General features: G+C 42.4%; 1 protein-coding gene across 1 annotated transcript in view; it reads right to left on the reverse strand.

Annotated features, from left to right (window-relative positions):
* TNFRSF21 (TNF receptor superfamily member 21) overlaps positions 1-19,841 on the reverse strand; it is a 77,050-nt gene that overhangs the window by 16,282 nt on the left and 40,927 nt on the right. The window contains exon 4 of the mRNA XM_062186243.1: positions 8,100-8,365. Coding sequence (XP_062042227.1) covers positions 8,100-8,365 — 266 coding nt within the window. The remainder of the gene's footprint in view (positions 1-8,099; positions 8,366-19,841) is intronic.

The raw sequence follows: 19,841 nt of genomic DNA on the forward strand, positions 1-19,841 counted from the left end.
CTCAGGACTGTGAAGTCTGTTAAATCAGCACAGATGTGAAGCACCTAGACAGTGATTAGAACATAACAGATACTCATCAAATGCTGGTCCATTTTCTCCTTAATGTGAATACACTGAAAGCAGAGTGCATTTGCTCGCTAGTCAAGAAAGGACACTGTCGAATTTAAATTCCAACATAGAAAATAGTCACTAAGACCCACTGAGCCCCCACCCCCTAATCAAGTGCTGGACTGGACACTTGTGTTCCTTATCTTTAGTTCTCACCAGATCTTTACAAAGCAGCCACAAAGAACTTGAGACTTGGAGACGTTACAGGACTTGCCCAAGGTCACACAATGAGTGACAAAAGCAAGCTTCAAACATAGTCCAGATGGACAAAGCCAAAGGTTTCTGAAAAGCTTGCTACTGAGAAATGAAACACAAAGACGTAAGGAAAATGGATGTCATTTGAAGAGTTAAAGGTTTGGGAAACCCCTAGAGTGAAAAAACAGATGGGGTTCCCTTGGCAGAAACTGAATGGGAAGGTCTCAGGAAGAAGATTAAAATACAATGGTGAAAGCAACCACCATCCAGTTTTTTAAAATGATTTTCCAATGGACAAATATATATAGGTTCTATTTTTCTATGTATTCTTGGTGAGTCGAGTACTCCTTCCTCCTGATGCTATTTTATAGTTCCTCATGCACGTATTTGTTATGACACGTGCTTATCCCACTCTATTGTAATTATTTGTACATTGGTCTCCATCCTGGCAAATAAGCTATAGAAAAGCAGGGATCATCTTTTTCTTTACCGATTACCAGGAACACAGCTGGTAGTTGACAAAAGGCTGTTGACTAACTGAATGAGACCTTTAAATATGATAATAAATAGAATAGCCTGAAATTTCTTTACAAAGCAAAAGGCTAGTCACAAACATGACTTCTTTGTGCACAATAACAACCTTAAACACAAGCGTCACTGAATGAACCTGCACCCTTGTGTGTCAGCAATGCCTTTACAATACGATGTCCTCTTCTCAACCACCCCAGAAATTCTCTAGGGCCTGCAGCCACACCCCACGAATTAGATAACCTGACCTTAAATGACCCTCCACGCTGTAACACAGAAGTGCAATGACTCTATGTTGTAGTAAACATACACACAACTTTAGTTAACCTCTTAGGTCGTACGTCCTTAGTCTTAAGATAATAGTCCCTATTTTTCTAGGAGGCGACAAACTGGAAAATTAAAGATAAAGACTGATTTGAATAGCCAAGAAGCCAACAGTTAAATGTACAGCTGGTATTCGCCTCAATTCACCCTAGCTATATTAAATTTCTGAAAATAGCTGGTCTCAGACCCATAGATAAGGACAGCTGCGTCCTGCAGCTGGTAAGCAAAAATTCAGTAACTGTAGTCCTCTCTGCAGCAGAATCAGGAGCACTGTTCTCGCCCAAATAGAAGACCCAGTGCTTTCTCTAGCTTTAGGAGTCTCCCAGTTGCCGAATTGATTACACAGAGCAAAGCCCCCCGTCTCCAACACAGAGCCTACTATGAGAGACAGAGAGAATGCACAACCATTCTGTTCCTGAGATACACAAGGGTACTTTAAAAAGCTCATAAAAAAAAAAAAATAGAATGAAAAGTATGAGTCTTTTTGATGCAAAAAAATTTTTCTTAATAGTAGATAGAAAATACATATTATGAAAAATCCATGCAAGGATTTAAAAAATAAACTCATCCATTTATCCCATTTTCTACAAACTTCTTGGAGTATGATAGTAAACCTTCTTTGTGGTTCTAGAAAAAACTAAGATAGACCACAAAGCATCATCTTACTACACACAAGTCAATACCACCAACTTCTACCACCACCAGTTCTTTGGGTTCACTGACTGTTACATTACTGATGTAATTTTTTTAAAGGTTTATTTCTTATTTATTTGAAAAGCAGAGTTATGGAGAAGGAGAGAAGAGAGATTCCATCCACTGGTTCACTTCCCAAATGGCAGCAACAACAGGGGGTGGGCCAGGCAGAAGGCAGGAGCCAAGAGCTTCATCTGGGTCTCCTATTTTGGTGTGGGGGTTCAAACACTTGAGCCATGCTCCGCTGCTTTCCCAAGTGCATTAGTAGGGAGCTGGATCAGAAGTAGAGCATCTGGGACTAGAACTGGTGTCCATATGGGATGCTGGCGTTACAGGCTGTGGCTTAACTCACTGTGCCACAACACCAGCCCCCTTACTGAAGTACTTTTAATCAACCTAAGCTTAAGTATGCCTGACAAGTCCTTCCAATTTGTGAATCTCTAGTCAAAAAAACAGCTAAGGTAACATTTTATAAAACTTTAAATCGTAGTTGCTTTTAATATTATCAAATTTAAGTGTGCACAAAACCTCTTTCTCTTCCCCTTTCCAACATGGAACAATAAAGGGATGATGAAACCTCAATTACAATTTTTCTGAACCTGGCCACTAAGCATCACATTAATATCTCACTTTTCTTTTTTCTTTTTTTTTGACAGGCAGAGTGGACAGTGAGAGAGAGAGAGAGAGAGAGAGAGAGAAAGGTCTTCCTTTACCGTTGGTTCACCCTCCAGTGGCCGCTGCGGCCGGTGCACCGCGCTGATCCGAAGCCAGGAGCCAGGTGCTTCTCCTGGTCTCCCATGCAGGTGCAGGGCCCAAGCACTTGGGCCATCCTCCACTGCACTCCCTGGCCACAGCAGAGAGCTGGCCTGGAAGAGGGGCAACCAGGACAGAATCCGGCAACCTGGCCGGGATAAGAACCCGGGGTGCTGGCGCCGCTAGGCACAGGATTAGCCTATTGAGCCGTGGCTCCGGCCAATATCTCACTTTTCTAAGTCACACGGTTGGTTTAAACAAGTCCCTACCTCAATTAGTTCTGATAACCACTCACAGGGTGTGAAGAGCAGGTCCTTGAAGTCACATTTTAAATAGGAAAATCTCAAAGACTTCCTGTTGCCCAGGGTTTGCTAGTCCTCTTCCCATACCCCATCCATACTGGGAAAAAGAAAAGAAAAAGAAGGACTAGACTGTATTAGTTGAGTCCGTCTGCACATACAGATGCCTTAAAAGGGACGGGGAAAAAAACATGAAAAAGCAAACCGAAAGGAAACCTGGAAACTCAACAGCTCCAAGCTGTTTCCACTCTCCAGATGGCCCTGTGAGGGAGCAGCCCAGGATCCCCACACATACCATCACCTCAGCCCAGCCAGCCTGAGAACACTTGCTCAGGCAGTAAGGAATAAATATTTACAGTTAGTCAGCATTCCCTGTTTCTGGGCACTGAGAACTTGGAGAACAACCTTCCTGCTCCACCGTCTACTTTTAGCAACCCTGGACTTGGGAGACCCTCCCCACCTGACACTAAGTGACCTGGTATTATGTGAGCTGAAAAGCCGGTTAGGAACATTCTTCCATCTCTCCAGCCTCTCCAGCCTGGAAATGATTACAACTATTAGAAAACATTCCCCAAGTGCTCCCTGGGGATTACATCCCCTCTAATTCTCAAAGCCACTGTAGGACAAGAACCCAAGTTTTTCTACTTTCTCATGAAGAAACAGAGGCTAAGGGGCCCAGATAATTTATGTGGAGTCCCCAAGGCGAACATACAGGGTGGCACACATCTCCACCCTGACGATCCAATTAAACCCCTGATGGCTATGTAGTTGAATACCTAATACATTCCTCCTCCAAGCTCTTGGAGTCACTCCCTTAGGTTACATAAGTATGTATACATTTCTTCATTGGATTGTAAGCTTCCTTGACAGCACTAACTTTGTCTTACTCATCTTCACATTGACAAAGTGCCTGGTACAATGCTGCACACATAATTTGTTATGTAATCAAGACTTAAAAATAAAATCACATCAACTCCTTTGCTGTTTATCAGGGAAAACTTAGACCCAGGCAATGGACTGAAAGAAAGTAACCAGCAAGCTAAAGGTCTGGTTCCAGCTTTCCTTCCAAAACGAAGGTGAAACAGTGCTATTTGTTTATTTTCTTGGGGATTTTCTACACAAGGAAAACATAGAGTTTATTGCTGGAAACCAACACCAAGAAATATTCTTAGGTCAAAGAGAAATGATTCCAGGGAGAGAGTCGAGATGCAGGAAGTATGAAGAACAACACAAAAGATCAATATTTGCAGAGAAAGCCTGTATAAGACTGTGTTAACTATGCCTTTGGGGGTATTAAATGTGTAGCATTAAAATTCAGGACACCAAAGCAAAATTCAGGAGAATGTAAATAGGAATAAAGTCTTCTAAGGCTGCTTTACTATATGAAAAATGGTAAAATGTACACATTTATACCATGCATCTTTCAATCTAAGTATGCATGTTGTAATCCCTAGGGTATCCATTAAAAGTAAAGCACACAATGTAAAACTAACAAGCTAACAAAAAAGGAAAATTAAATAATAAAACAGTTTGTTTATGGGGCGGGTGTTTGGTCTCATGGTAATGACACTGTTTAAGACACCATGTCAGGGCTGTTGCTGTGGCATTAGCAGGTAAATCCACCTCCTGTGGTGCCAGCATCCCATATAGGAACCTGTTCGAATCCTGGCTGCGCCACTCCCAATTCAGCTGCCTGCTAATGGCCTGGGAAAAGCCATGGAAGATGGTCCAAGTGTTTGGGCCTCTGACACCCATGTGGGAGACCCAAATGAAGCTCTTAGTTCTTGGCTATTGCCTGACCCCACCCTGGCTGTTGTAGGCATCTGAGGAGTGAAAGGCAGAGACACAGAGAGGCAGAGGCAAAGGGAGAGAGAGAGGTCTTCCTTCCAGAGAGAGAGAGAGAGAGAGAGAGGTCTTTCTTCCAGTGGTTCACTCCCCGAATGGCTGCAGTAACTGGAGCTGGGCTGATCTGAAGCTGGGAACTTGGCGCTTCCTCCTGGTCTCCCAAGTGGATGTAGGGGCCCAAGGACATGGGTCATCCTCCACTGTTTTCCCAGGTCATAGGAGAGAGCTAGATCAGAAGTGGAGCAGCTGGGACTTGAACTGGCGCCCACAGGGGATGCTGGCACTGCACAAGGCAGCTTTACCCACTACACCACAGTGATAGCTCAAATAAATTTTCTTTTTTTTCAGGCAGAGTGGACAGTGAGAGAGAGAGACAGAGAGAAAGGTCTTCCTTTGCTATTGGTTCACCCTCCAATGGCTGCTGCGGCCGGTGCAACGCGCTGATCCAAAGGCAGGAGCCAGGTACTTATCCTGGTCTCCCATGGGGTGCAGGGCCCAAGCACTTGGGCCATCCTCCACTGCACTCCCAGGCCACAGCAGAGAGCTGGCCTGGAAGAGGGGCAACCGGGACAGAATCCAGCGCCCCGACCGGGACTAGAACCCGGTGTGCCGGCGCCACTAGGCAGAGGATTAGCCTATTGAGCCGCAGTGCCGGCCTCAAATAAATAAATCTTAAAAAACAAATAAATAAACGACCTCCATGTCCCATATCAGAGTACCTGGGTTCAATACCTAGTTTCAGCTCCTGACTCCAGCTTTCTGGTAATGCAGACCTTGGGAAGCAGTCATTATGGCTCAAGGAATTGGGTTCCTGCTATCCAAGTAGGAGATCTGGACTGACTTCCTGGCTTCCAGCTTCAGCCTGGCCCAGTCCCAGTGCTTGTGGGCATTTGGGGGAGTGAACGAGCAGATGGGAACAATGTTTCTCTCTCTCTGTCTTCCTTTCTCTCTGCCCCCCATCCCTCCTCTCCAACAACTAAGTCTTTAAAATAAGTAAAATTTTAAAAAAACATTTGTTTAAGCCAAAAGAAGCCTCAATCTGAAAGAGAGGAGAAGAAAAAAAGAGAAAGGACAGGACAAGAGGAAAGAAATAAGGAGAAGGTAGATTTAAACCAAAATATATGAGTAATCACATTAAAAATGTAATTACAGAGAAATTCCGTAATTAAATGGCAAAAAGTATCTGACTAGATGTAAGAAAAAAAAGGTTAAGTTAATGTTCTTTGCAAGACACATTCTTTAAGAAAAGACACAGAGGGGAAGAGGGATGGGAAATGAGATAGCATGGAATTTGGAATGCTGTGTTAGGTGCTTTTTTGTTTGGTCTTTTAATAGCTTTGGAAAATCCCAGTAACTTCCAACTATTATCCTGGTGCATTGCTGCTGCTTCCAAACGTTCATGCCCAGAAAGGGAAGACAACAGAGGGCCCGGGAAGCTGGGTTTGGTTTCGCTGTTGACCTTGAAGGAAGGGGGCGCTGAGAAACACACCTCATACCTCAGATACAGAGTCAGATTCTGGATGTATTTAATTTTAAAACGGTGAATAGGCCACTGTGGGAAACAATGGACCAGCTGTTCTGGACAGAGGCAACTAACAGCCTCACCAGGGCTAACGCTTCAAGTGGAACATGACACAGGGGCTCTCAGGCTCCTGAAGAGGAAAAAAAAAATGCTAACCATTCTAAAAAAAATTATCTTTTTTACACATGAAGGGTTCATTATTTCCTGGAGGCAAAGTCCTGAATTCTCAGTGGCACCACGATACACAGAGTGTACAAATCCCTCCTCAGGTAGGAAGAATGTGTCTAATGATGCCTTCTGCCTTCTGCTTCTCTTGTTTGACTTGACAAGTCTCAGAGATGAACCAGGGACAGTTACATACTGTACAATTACTAAGAAACAGCAGCCAGAAATCCATGCACATTAGCTATAAAAATTAAGAGTCAGAACTGGGTCCAGAATGTTGCTAGACCTTGATGTTCATTCTTAGTATTGTCTGCTCAGCCTCCAACCTCACACGTTGTCTACAGCAGAACCAAATAGGAAGCTATAGGATCCTTGGATATCACTGTTTCTCAAACGATAAACGACCATGAACTGATAATATTTTTTATAAGAGGAGATATGGGAAGCAAAGAAAGGTGTTTGGCACCTGGGATAGAAGTGACTTTTTGCTTCCTTAGTCATTGACTAAGTCACTGATTTTGGCTATAAATTATTCTCCCTGATAAATAATCTCCTCCTTATTTTCTCATGGGTGCACCATCGATTTGGTTATCCTAACATTGCATCTATCACGTTATCTTATAAACATCACCCCAGAGATCTGCTGGCTTATTATAAAGTATCTAAACACTTCTTTTGGATTAACCAAATATTTTTTAAAATGTTTTTATTTCAAAAACTCATTTTTTAGGGAAGAGACACAGCACGCCCATATGCTGGTTCTCTGCCCAAATGCCCACACTGCTTGTCCAGTTCTTGCCTGAAAGCCAGCAGTCCAAGAGAGCACAATAATGGTTTACCCCTAGGCTCCGTTATTCACACTGCGGTCATTGCATTTAAATGGAGGATAACAGAGAGAGACAGAGCTCTTCCACTTACTGCTTCACTCCCAAATTCCCACTGCCATGCCTGAGCTGGGAACTTAATCCAGGTCTCCCATGTGGGTGGCAGGGACTTGATGTATTGGAGCCATCACATACTGCTTCCCAGGGTGTGCATTAGCAGGAAGCTACAAGCAGAAGTGGAGCCTGAACTCAAACCCAGGTACTCTGGTGGGGGACACAGGAGTCCCCAGCTGCTTCTTTTTCTTTTTTTAATTTTTAATTTCTTTGAAAGACAGAATTACAGAAAGAGATAGAGACAGAGAGAAAGGTCTTCCATCCACTGGTTCACTCCCCAGATGGCCGCAACGGCTGGAGCTACACTGATCCCGAAGCCAGGAGCCAGGAGCTTCTTCTGGGTCTCCCACGTGGGTGCATGGGCCTAAGGACTTGGGCCATCCTCTACTGCTTTCCCAGGCCATCGCAGAGAGTTGGATTGGAAGTGGAGCAGCTGGGACTAGAACCAGCACCCATGTGGGATGCCGGCACTTCGGGCCAGGGCTTTAACCCGCTGTGCCACAGCGCTGGCCCCTCCCAGCTGCTTCTTAACCACTGTGCCAAACACCTGTCTTCATCAGAGTTGTGAAAACATTCCCTAAATGATTCAAATGGACAACTACTGAGAATGGCTAACCTGAAAGGTAAGGGTGTGGTGTGTGTGTGTGTTCTTGTTAAATTATACCCAATAAAATCTGAAGCACAGGGACAAGGTTCCTGGAAAAAACACACATAGCCAGGGTACATTACCTGGGTGGTATCTTCCATCAGGCCACGAATCTTCTCCACAACATCGTTGCGCCGGTGCTGGCGCAGGGCACTGATCAACTGGGCAAGGCTGGCCTCAGGGCCCCGGATGGTCCAGTGCTGCAGAGCGGCGTAGGCCCGCTCGTGGTCTGCTGTGTACCCGTTGGAGAAGGCAGCCACTTCCCTCTCACTGGCATTGCATAGAAACTGATAGATATCTTTCCACTGGCTCCCCACTTGGGCTGCTACAAGTTTCAGGATGTCAATACCTACAACAGAGACAAAACAAACAAAGGCATATGAAGGAAGGTCTTTATGTAAGGCTACTCTGCTTCAATGAACTGGAGGAAGCAAGTTTTCTCATTGCTCCATGCCAAAGGAATGTACTGCCTTCTGTAAACATTTGGTGCACATAGCCCAAGAGTCCTGGAGACTCTTTAGGTGCCTTCCTACAATATCACTTCCTCCTGTATGCAGGACCAGAAGAAGGAATCACAGAGGAAATATAATAAATCATCCCCAAAGGATGTCTTGAAAGCTAAGCTCAAACAAGGTAATCAGAGTGAAGTCATTGTTAGAACTAAATATAACTTATACCCAATAAGTTAGAGGCTCTCCGATTAAGAAAGCAGTGACTATGGAATTTAGAAAAACATTAGTGACAAATTAAAACTATAATGGACTTTACCCAGAACTTTCTCAGTAAAGGATTGCAGATTCTAGAAATAATTCCTTTATGTCAACTGATGATGTGCTGATAGAAGCATTCCTTAAGAATGTCTAACTTCTTTTGTTCTAATTCCATTCTCAACAAGCAATTTTATGAACTATTTATTATGCAGTCTTCTAAGTTTATTTGCATGGTTATAAAGAAGACTACAGCCAAATGACAGTATAATAATAGTAGCTAATAACTTCCAGGTATTAGGTGAAGGCTTTAGCTCATCGAATAGCTTTATAGGACATTAACATTCTGACTGCACAGGTAGGAGGAAAAACACTTAGAAAAGTTAAGCAACTGTCTCTATATTGCAAAAGTAGATGGGTTGGGTATTGACCTCAAGTCACATGGTTGTTAACCAAAATCCATGTGTAATCACATTTAAATGTGTCAGTACATGCTGCTTTCCAAGAGGGAGGAAATGCCTTGAGCAAATAGCCAAGGCTGGTTCTCCTGTATTTCTGTCCCTCATAATTTAATATATGGAAGGCCCTTCCATTCATGTGGGATATATCCTGAGACCCCAGTGGGTGAATGAAACTTCAGAGAGTATTGAACTCTATAATTTAGTGACTTTTCGTTCTTAACTAAGCACTGAGCACACCCTGTGGCCATTCTTTGCAGTTTGAGGTACAATAGCAAAACTAGAACAAATTTATTTTTCCTTTTTCACAGTTTCACTGACAGGATTTGTTCTTACCATAGGTCTTAGTAATTCTCAGCATATGAAGTTTTTTCCTTCGTAAACTGAGAACTTACAATTTTGCACTAAATGGAAGAACTTTGTGGTTTCTCCTTGGTTTATCTGAATTGCTAGCATCATTACTCTTGTCTCTGGGGCCATTAATAAGTAAAATAAGGATTGGTTGAATAGAAGCACTGTGACAAGACAGTTGATACCACAGTCCACAGTCAATCTGATCATGCAAATGGTTTCTAAGTGACTATGGGCAGGTGGTATATACAGCATGGATCTGCTGTAAAAAGGGATGATTCTGATCCCAGGTGAGATGCACTGGGAAGCTGTGAAATGGCTCGCACTACTTAGAACAATATGCATTTAAAACTCATGACCTGTTTATTTCTGGAATTTTCCATTTAATATGTTTCAGACTGATGCTGACCATAGGTAATACGTAAAATTGAGGAAAGCAAAACTTCAGATAAGGAGGGGACTACTGTATTGACATTCTGGCGGCTCATCAGTCACTTAAATTTAGTGAGTGTGTGTGTGTGTGTGTGTGTAGTTCCCAGATCTGGTGAATGTAGAGGAAAATGCCAAAAATCAAAGCTAAACATCCACAAGCCGAAGACAAGCACTTGGCACAAACCCTCTATGAGGTGGGGCTCTCCCCCAGTAGCCAGTTGGTGTCTCTCACTTAACAATACATCTTCTCTCTGCAAATACAAGTTGTCTGTGCCTGAATTTATACACAAGGTAGATATGAATAGCCTGCTTCGTAAAAGGGCTCTGGTATTTTACATCAATAGGCCAGTGAGTCCTCTGAATCAATAACAAGTCTTTGAATGGGGCTATATTCACATGACCTGATACCGGAGTTGCTATGGTTAACAGAAATTAAAAATATTCACTACTTAAAAATAGGGTCAAGTGCCCAAAAGAGGTTTAGAGAAGAAAGGAAAAGGGAAGAATAAAGTGGAGGTCAGTGTTAGGAGTTGGCAAAATTTTCAATTGACTAGAAGTTAACAATGAGAATAACACTTTATTTTCTCCAATTGTTGAGGAAGATATTCATGAGCAACAAAGAATAGTTTTAATGGCATAAGTTTCTCTGAAAATGGAGGACCTGCTAGTTCTTCCACATTTATCCTTTAGGTGCCAGGCAACTGTAGCAGATGATTTGGGAAAATTCACCCTGAATCCCCTGAAGTTGTTTTCAAAAAATAAGATCCTAGTAGAAGACTGCATTTTTGTCAATTGTGCAAGTAGAATTGCATGTAAAAATAAAAACTAAAAAAAAAAAAAAAAGAATGCCACAGACACTGCTATACCTCTTATGCACTTTTCCGTGGCTGTACTTGAACTAGTCTAAGCTGTACTTGAACTAGTTGCTTTTCAGTTTTCAATGTCCAGTCAGATACAGAACTTTTGATTTCAAGCAAATAGACTCCTCAAAAAAAACCCAAGTCCTATTTAAAACCCCGTAGGTACCTTTAAGGAATGAGCCAGCTCTTTGCGGTTAATGTGTAGACTCTTCCAAACACCAAAAGGCTTGTTAGTCCCTGAATCTTAATTTAGGTTAATTTGACTAGGGCCCACAGCGTCTTACATGAAAACATGACTGCGTTTTCTTGTAAGTAGAACCTTTGCTTAAATCTTCATAATGCCAATGACAGTGTGGCTTTGGGCAAACCACTAACTGTCATGTCCATTTCCTCACTGTACAATGGAGATACTCACTGTGGTTTCTGGGGATGGGCTGATTAACATTTTCTATAGAGTTAATTTATTTTTGGAAGTGTTCTCATCATTATAAGTGCTCCGTATGCTAAGTAATAAAATTTAAGGTTCAATGCATTTCAGAGGCAAATACATAGCCTTCAAAGAAGTAATTACAGAGTCTAAAAGGTCTAAAAACAACTCCTTGTTCCAAAAGCCAATATTTATACTTTTTAAAGCCACAAATAAAGGGCGGAGGGAGGTAGAAAGAAAAACACAAGTATGCAATAAGATTTGTCTTCAACTAAAATTGACTGGGAGTTAAATTTAAGGTTTGCAAATCAGATTTCATCTTTTTCTCTCACTTATCTAGATTTCCCTACAATGAAAACATGGAATCCAACTCCACAGCCCGCCTCAGTCAGCAGTGTTCTTTAGCACAGCCTCTCTCATTCTGGAGCTGATGAACCAAACACGGAGTAGACAAGGGCTCCCTTGAGTGAAGCCACACTTCCATCCCAGCACTGTCACAGAACCCGAGAGGAGACGAGAAGATGAGCCTAAACTGGCTCTTGAATTTGTTTCTCCGTGTCCCCATTCCACCACTAGCATGGCAGGGAAAAGAAAAACCCATTGGAGTATCTCAAGAGTATTTATTCAGTCTGTACTTGCTGTACTGATAACTGTAAGCGATTTTAAGATAAGAAGAGGTCACCATCAAGAAAATGAAACAACAACAAGGAAACACATTAACTGGGCTTTTGAAAGTGTACTTTGTTTAGAAAAAAAACTAGATAAAATAACTATAGAGAAAAGTAGTAAGCTAATTAATCAAACGGAGACAATTATCTCTTGGGTGAGGAAAGGGACTGTGCACAGAAGGGAATTCAAAGGTCTATTTCCAAAGATGACGGTGGTGAAATGGCTCTCCTTTTTATGTTATTACTTTATTTGATATTTGTTTTATTATTCCTTTTGAAACTATACATGTAACACACACAAAGGGACTTCAGAAATGTCATGAAAAATGGAATTTTGGTACAGGATTTTTTTTTTAAAATCCATGCATAGTTTCTTTTATAATACACACTTCCCATGAAATTTTTTGTTTTTAAAAATTTATTTCATTTATTTGAAAGACAGTTTTACAGAGAGAAGCAGAGCCAGAGAGAGAGGTCTTCCATCTGCTGGTTCACTCCCCAAATGACCACAATGGTCATCAGCTGAGCTGATCCGAAGCCAGGAGCCAGGAGCATCTTCCAGTTCTCCCATGCAGGTAAGAAGGCCCAAGAACTTGGGTCATCTTCTACTGCTTTCCCAGGCCATAGCAGAGAACTGGATCAAAAGTGAAGCAGCTGGGACTTGAACCAGCACCCTTATGGGATGCTGGCGCCGGAGGCCGGGTCTTTACCCACTATGCCACAGCACCGACCCCTACCCATGAAATTTTAAAACACACACACACACACACACACACACACACACATATATATATATATATATATATATATATATATACATGGCTGCGGACATGTACTTCATAAACAAACACCTTTTAGTGTTGACTTTTATTGGTAGGAAATCTCAGGTACAGAGGTTAACAGAGGTTGATGGCCAATGCCAGGTCATCCACTCAGTGGTGCCTCTATTGTGGTTAGCAGGCACTGCGGTGTGGTAGGGAAACATTACTATTTGCTAGACTTGTGCTCCTCTAGTCTATATACAAATACCCTTCAGGCTGGCCATGCAGTGTATGTTTCTTCCCGGCCTGTTATTACTGAGCACGTACATGTTGGAACAGTTTTCTCTGGGGCTAACAAGTTCATTTATTTTCTTTAAAATTATCACACTTCTTGTAGTTTGGATGGTTTGAAAGTGTCTCTCAGAGGTGCATTTATGGTAGTGTGGACCCCAGTGTGGTGGTGTTCAGAGATAACAGGACCTTTAAGAGGTGGAGCCTAGCTGTGGGTTGCAAAACTGGCCTTTGCCCCAGTGCTGGCCTCCTGGGTCACCATGTGATCTCTCCTTTTCTCGTGCTCCCATCCTCGTGATGCCCACCGCTATGAGGTCCTTCACTTGAGTCAGGTAGATGCTATCACTGTGTCCTTGAGCCTCCAGAACTGTGAGCTAAATAAACCTTTCTTTATAAAGTTACCCAGCCAGGGGACAGTGCTGTGGTGTAGTGGGTAAAGCCACCACCTGCAGTGCCAGCATCCCATAGGGGTGCCGGTTCTAGTCCTGGCTGCTCAACTTCTCATCCAACTTCCTGTTAATGTGCCTGGGAAAGCAGTGGAAGATGGCCCAGTCTTTGGGCTCCTGAACATACATGAGAGATGTGGAAGAAGCTCCTGGCTCCTGGCTCTGGATTCACCCAGCTCTGGCCATCTGGGGAGTGAATCAGCAGATGGAAGACCTCTCTCTCTCTCTTTCTCTCTCTCCCTCTCCCTTTCTCTCTCCATCTCTGCCTTGGCCTCTCTGTAACCCTGCCTCTCAAATAAATAAATAAATAAATAAATCTTTAAATAAAAATGAGAATTTAAAAAGTTACCACCCAGCTTTAGGTAGTTTATACTATTAACAGGAAATAGAACAACAAAGTACCCTAAATTTTTTTTTTTTAAGAAAAGAATAGGTTAGTAAACTTTCTATAGCACCAATAGTAAATATTTTGGGCTTAATTTGAGACTATGTCATATGGTCTCTGCTGTGACCCTTCAACTGTGTTGTAGCATGAAAGCAGCCGTAGACAATACAAGTGAGTATGGCTATGTTCTCATAAAGCTTGTTTCACAAATCCAGAAAGAGGAGTGGATATGAACCAGAAGTTGCAGTTCACCAATTCCCACAAGTATAGCAATTTAAAGAGGCCAGGGCTAAACTATTAAATAAAATAACATAACGTATTTTTGTTGAAAGAACAAAACACTTGCACTGAATGACAAAGTCCCCAGTGCAATTACCAAACTGAATATGAGTGTATAGTAAACAAAATGGAGGCCACTACATCTCTCCTACTCACCAAATGTATGTTAATTCTCAATATTCTTCTAGAAAGAGAGGTAAAGGTATAAATAATGAGGAAATTCCCAAGGACGCAATTAATACACAACCTCCTCCCAGGACAGATGACTCCACAGTTATCCCCTAGCTAGTTTCTACACACACACAGTCACAATGGTCCCATGAGATGTACATGTGAAAAACATGAGACATGAGCTTAAAGACTTCCTTCAGACACCAAGCTGACCCTCCTTAAAAGATATGCTCTTAGTAGATACAACCTATGTAACTTCAGGCTTCAAACTGTGGATACAGAGGCAAAGGTGGACACAATATACAATTTGTGTATAGATCAGCATCTGCCAAGTTCAGCAATCAGAGTAAATTGGCTTTAGTGTTCCTAGAATCAGAATTCTACTCCATCCAATAGCCACATCCTCTCAGATGCTCCCTCTGACCATCTTCTGTCCAGATGCTGTATCTGCCTTGATTACTAGTATCACCAGCTCCTACCAGAGCCAAGCACATAATAGGGATACAACAGGTATCTTTGAATCAATGTATGAGTGTTTTTTTAATGTATGGTTTTTTATGTCACCCTTGCCCTTTTGTCTGAGCTTCCTCACCATCTGTCATCTCATTAGCTGCTGTCACTTAAGCCCCTGAGAACATGAGTGTCCACAGACCCCTCACACACTTGCCAGATCTTCACAATAATGAGAAGAAAGGGCCACATCCCATTCTATGTCCAATGGGTGGAACCCGGGTTTCCTGGAACCCAATTCTTGTGCAAGATCCTCTGCCTCTGCCAGTATCCTCTTCCCACTGAGACCAGAGGTCACAAGTAGGACAAGTCTCCCTGATTCCCCCACCACAGTGGAATCCTCCTGCCAAGATCCATCATTCAAGCCACTGTCTCTCTGGTTTGATACATAGAGTAAATGCTCTTAAAAGCAGCAAACCTACATGTACATGTATTTTGTAGTAGCCAGCAAATCATAAGATGGTTAAGAATGTGATTGGAAGGGGAGAGGGAGCGGGAAAGGGGAGGGTTGTGGGTGGGAGGGAAGTTTTGGGAGGGGGAAGCCATTGTAACCCGTAAGCTGTACTTTGGAAATGTATATTCATTAAATAAAAGTTTAATAAAAAAAAAAAAAGAATTGGTATCTGACGATCCAGGGAAACTCTGAGTGCATTCATTACACAGGAAACTGCTTTATGAGTGCTGGGAACGTGGTACACCCTATGTTAAAAGTACTCTTCCCCAGTTGAGGTAAAAAAAAGTTGGAAGAATAGTTTAGACTTTATGTTAACTCTTCTTGAAAGGATTTCTGAAACAATTACTTACTATCAAACTGAGCTGATTCTCAGAAAACACTCTGCAATGAACTCTGAAGTTAATAGAATGTTTTTCAATGACAAACCATCTAAACAGTACACAGTTTTCTAAAGGGAAGGAATCAATATTACTGATTCGGTGAGGAAAATGAATAATCTTTCATTCCACCACAGAGGAAAAACTAAAAACAATTAAAAAAAATGCCTCCTTCTTCTTTGTCTTAGTCTGCATTTGAAGCTATGAATTGACTCATTCAGCAAATATTTATTGAACACCGACTTTGTGTGTGACACTATTCTAGGCAGTGGGTATACAGCAGTGAATGAATGCAAAGTGAGACAAAATCCCTTTCCTCATGAAGCCTATGTCTTATTGAGAGGAAGTGGGAAGATTAATTAAGGTAGGTGTCATATAAAGTGTTTGATCACGAGGAGCGCTAAGGAGGGAAAGGGGATGGGGGGCGCGGATCACTGAGGGAACACTGGAGTCATGACCTAAATGAAGCAAGCTGTGTGGTTATCTGGAGGAAGGGAGTTCCAGACAGAAGGAACAGCAGGTGCAAAGGAAGGAAGGGTGTTGGCCCATCCAAGGAGCAGGAAGGCTGATGTGGCTGCAGTAAGTAAGCTGGGGGAGTGGTGGAAGTCACTGAGAGAGAGAAAATTAAGGATGAGGAGGAGTACGGACTGCATTGGGACTTTGAAGAAATGAAAGACACAATCTGACTTAACATGTTAAACTGCATCATTCCAGGTATTGTGCCTAGCATACACTGAAGGGGGCACATACAGAAATGGAGCAACCAGTTACAGGCCATGGCAACTTATCCAGGAGGAGCTGTGACAGTGGTTTGGCCAAAGAGGTAGTCATGGAGGTGATGGGAGGTCATTGACTTCTGCATCTGCTGTGAAGGTAGAGGGGGAAGGATTTTGCAAATAGATAAAATGCGAGGTGGAAAGACATAAAGGAATCAATAAGGGTTTCACAAAAATTTTGTCCTAAGCAACTGGAAGACAGGAGGATCACTTTCTGCAGTGAGGAACTGGTTTGGAAGTATGGTGTGGGAGTCAGCATTAGACATCTTCTGTGTGAGCTGCCTGTTGGAAATCCAGGTCTGCCAAGCAGGCAGGAGGATAGTTTCAGTTTGAGTCCAGGTTCAAAGTCCAGTCTGCACCTGGGACTCCCAGAAGGTATATGATATTCAAAGCCATGAGTCACCAAGGGAGGGACAGCACGTAGGTAGAAAAGGGGTACAAGTACTGTTTAGAGGTCAGGGAGATGAGGAGGATCCAGTCACAGAGACAAATAAGGAACAGTTCACTTAGAAGAATTGGGGGCTGGCGCCTTGGCTCACTTGGCTAATCCTCCCCCTGTAGCGTCGGCACCCTGGGTTCTAGTCCAAGTTGGGACGCTGGATTCTGTCCCGGTTGCTGCTCTTCCAGTCCAGCTCTCTGCTGTGGCCCGGGAGTGCAGTGGAGGATGGCCCAAGTGCTTGTGCCCTGCACCCGCGTGGGAGACCAGGAGGAAACACCTGGCTCCTGGCTTCAGATCAGTGCAGCGCGCCGGCTGTAGCAGCCATTTGGGGGGGGTGAACCAATGGAAGGAAGAACTTTCTCTCTCTCTCTCACTGTCTAACTCTGCCTGTCCAAAAAAAAAAAAAAAAAAAAAAAAAGAATTGGGAGAGTGGGGTATCTTGGAGGCTTGGGGAAGAACATGTGTCAAGCAGAAGGGAATCAAGATTGCCAAACACTGCCAACAGGCCAAGAGGAGGAAAATTGAGAATTGAGTGGAGTTAGATTTGTGCTGTGAGGCAATACGAAAAAAAGGTGAGATTATGGCTAACATATTGACATATTCCACTAATTCTAATACATGGAAGGCATATTTTAACCTATGCCTTTTGATAGCTTAGTTGCAGGATCTATTTTTCTTCAGTATTCAAAATAATAGTATGTTTCGCAATCATTTCTGTCTTTGATTTGATGAAATACAGCAAGAGTCTATTTTCTTTCAGTTTATGAACACGAGCCCACCTATTCGTTAAAATTTTACATATCATCAACAAACCTAGCACACTGAATTTTGTATGTACACTGCAACATTAACCATAAAATACTCATGAGGAACGATATACAAGATTCTAGAAATTCTTTCTCCTCTGCCAAATCTGCTGACATAACACCTGACCATGTTGATTTAAGAACACAGACTTTCAGGGGCTTTTTTTTCCCATCTGTATCTGAGCCTTCTGTGGGGAAAATGCTGATTCGCTTTTCAATATCCTGAATAACTTATATCCAAAAGCTGGTACCTAAACTATAGAGTTAAATAGCCATTTAAAATATATATTTTCCCTGAATATGGTCATCGGTAGGTGGGCTGGGGTAGGACAGCAGTCTTGGACCCCAAGGGCTAAGGCCTTGTCTCCAGCCACTGTGTGCATGAAATAATGATTCTTTTGCTATAGCTTTTCTCCTGCGAAGGTTTTGTGTGCTTTACAATCCTCAGTCATTTAAAGAGGTTAAACAGAAAGGTGCTGTCTGCTGGAAACGGCATTATTGGAAGCAGAAGTGGAAAAGGCAGTGGGGCCAGAGGGTATGCCAGTGGAACAGCCAACTCTTCCCGCCCTGTAAAATGACTGTGGTCGCTTGCAGCCCTGGAGCTACAACGCCAGGACCCTGGAGCCTCCTCAATGGAATAATCGGCTCCCTCCAGCCAGGCTTCCTGGTGTTTATACTTCAGGTTTACTTCCCATAGGAAATCGGGTCTGACACACAGGATGAGTGTCTGGAATTTTTAGTCAAGGAGTCTACCTGGCAAAGCAGGGAGGGCGTCTTTGGGTGCAGCAGCTGTTGCTGCTGTCTGGTGCTGAGAAAATCCCCAACTTAAACAGATGTGAGTTCAGATTAGCAGGACTCCATCACCTCTGACTGATTTGAAGCCAGCTTTAGGTTTTTGATTTTTTTTTTTTTTTTAACAGTCCTGCGCAGTCTTCAGTCATTTAGGAGTCAGGCTTTAGAATTTTTCCATTCCAAGCAAGTTATGAAAAACTAGGAAACTAGAGGGACTTCTACAGAGGAAAAGTCGTCGTTAACAATTTTGTAGATGTTTTAACTCAGAAGAAGCTAGGTTTTGCTAAGGAGAAAATTTGTTCTCGATTGAGTATGGTTTAAAAAAATTAACCACAAAAGCTTAAATGTTTCTAGCACCAAGTAATTGATGGGCAATCCAGATTCTGATGATCAAGAGACAGTGTCTAAAATCAGTTTGGTGCCTGAGTTCGAAACCTGGGTTGACAGGATAAAGCAGGTTGGATAATGAGTACCAAGATACTGTCAGGTGGAAGTAACAAGTTCTAGTGGTGGGCATCTGGCACAGGGGTTAGGTTGCCTGCATCCCACATCAGAGGGATTGGTTTGAGTCAGAGATCTTATTCCAGCTTCTTCCAAAGGCACACCTTGGAAGGCAGCAGATGATGGCTCATGTACTTGGATCCCTGCCTCTCTTGAGAGACTTGGTTTCCGCCTGGTCCAGCCCCAACTGTTGTTGGCATTTGTGGAGTAAACCAGTAGGTAGGGAAGACCTCTGTCTCTGTCTCTCTTGCTTGCTCTCTCTGCCTTTCAAATAAAGCAAAAACTTTTTAAAAAATCAAATTAATCAAATTTTAAAAAGAGAAGCAACAAGTCCTAGTGTTCCACAGCACAATTCACAATAATGAATTATATACCACATAAAGAACTGAAGAAGAAGAAGAACTGGCAGGAGCCAAACACACAAAAAAAGATAAGGAAATGGAAAGGCTCATTGACTAGTTTGATTGGTTTATATTACATATATGTGTTGAAATATTATACTGTCACTCATACAAATGTACAAGTTAAATTGAATGTGAATCAATTTTTTAATAAAATAATTTAAAAACTCTAACACTGTCATTTCCTAGCTATGTGACCTGCAGCAAGTTACTCTTCACCTCAGATCTCTCTGCTGTAAGATGGGGATGGTAGGGCTCTGAAAATTAATATTTATAAAACAGAACAGAACTCGTCACTCAGTATGCATGATAAAATTTTTTGTTAAAGTAGACAAAAACTTAATGGTAGCAGAAACCTTTCTTGCAATGTTAGAAACATATTTTAGTATGTTATCTTTGCATCCATAAATTGCCTTCCGATTTTTCTTATTTTGGTGGTGGCGAACACCCTATAACTCACTTTAAACAAAAACGAAGTGGAGGAACACTACCTTAGTATCAAATTCCTAACTCACTTAATTTGTTCTTCATTT

Source organism: Lepus europaeus, chromosome 3 (assembly GCF_033115175.1).
Source record: "Lepus europaeus isolate LE1 chromosome 3, mLepTim1.pri, whole genome shotgun sequence".
Taxonomy (NCBI): domain Eukaryota; kingdom Metazoa; phylum Chordata; class Mammalia; order Lagomorpha; family Leporidae; genus Lepus; species Lepus europaeus.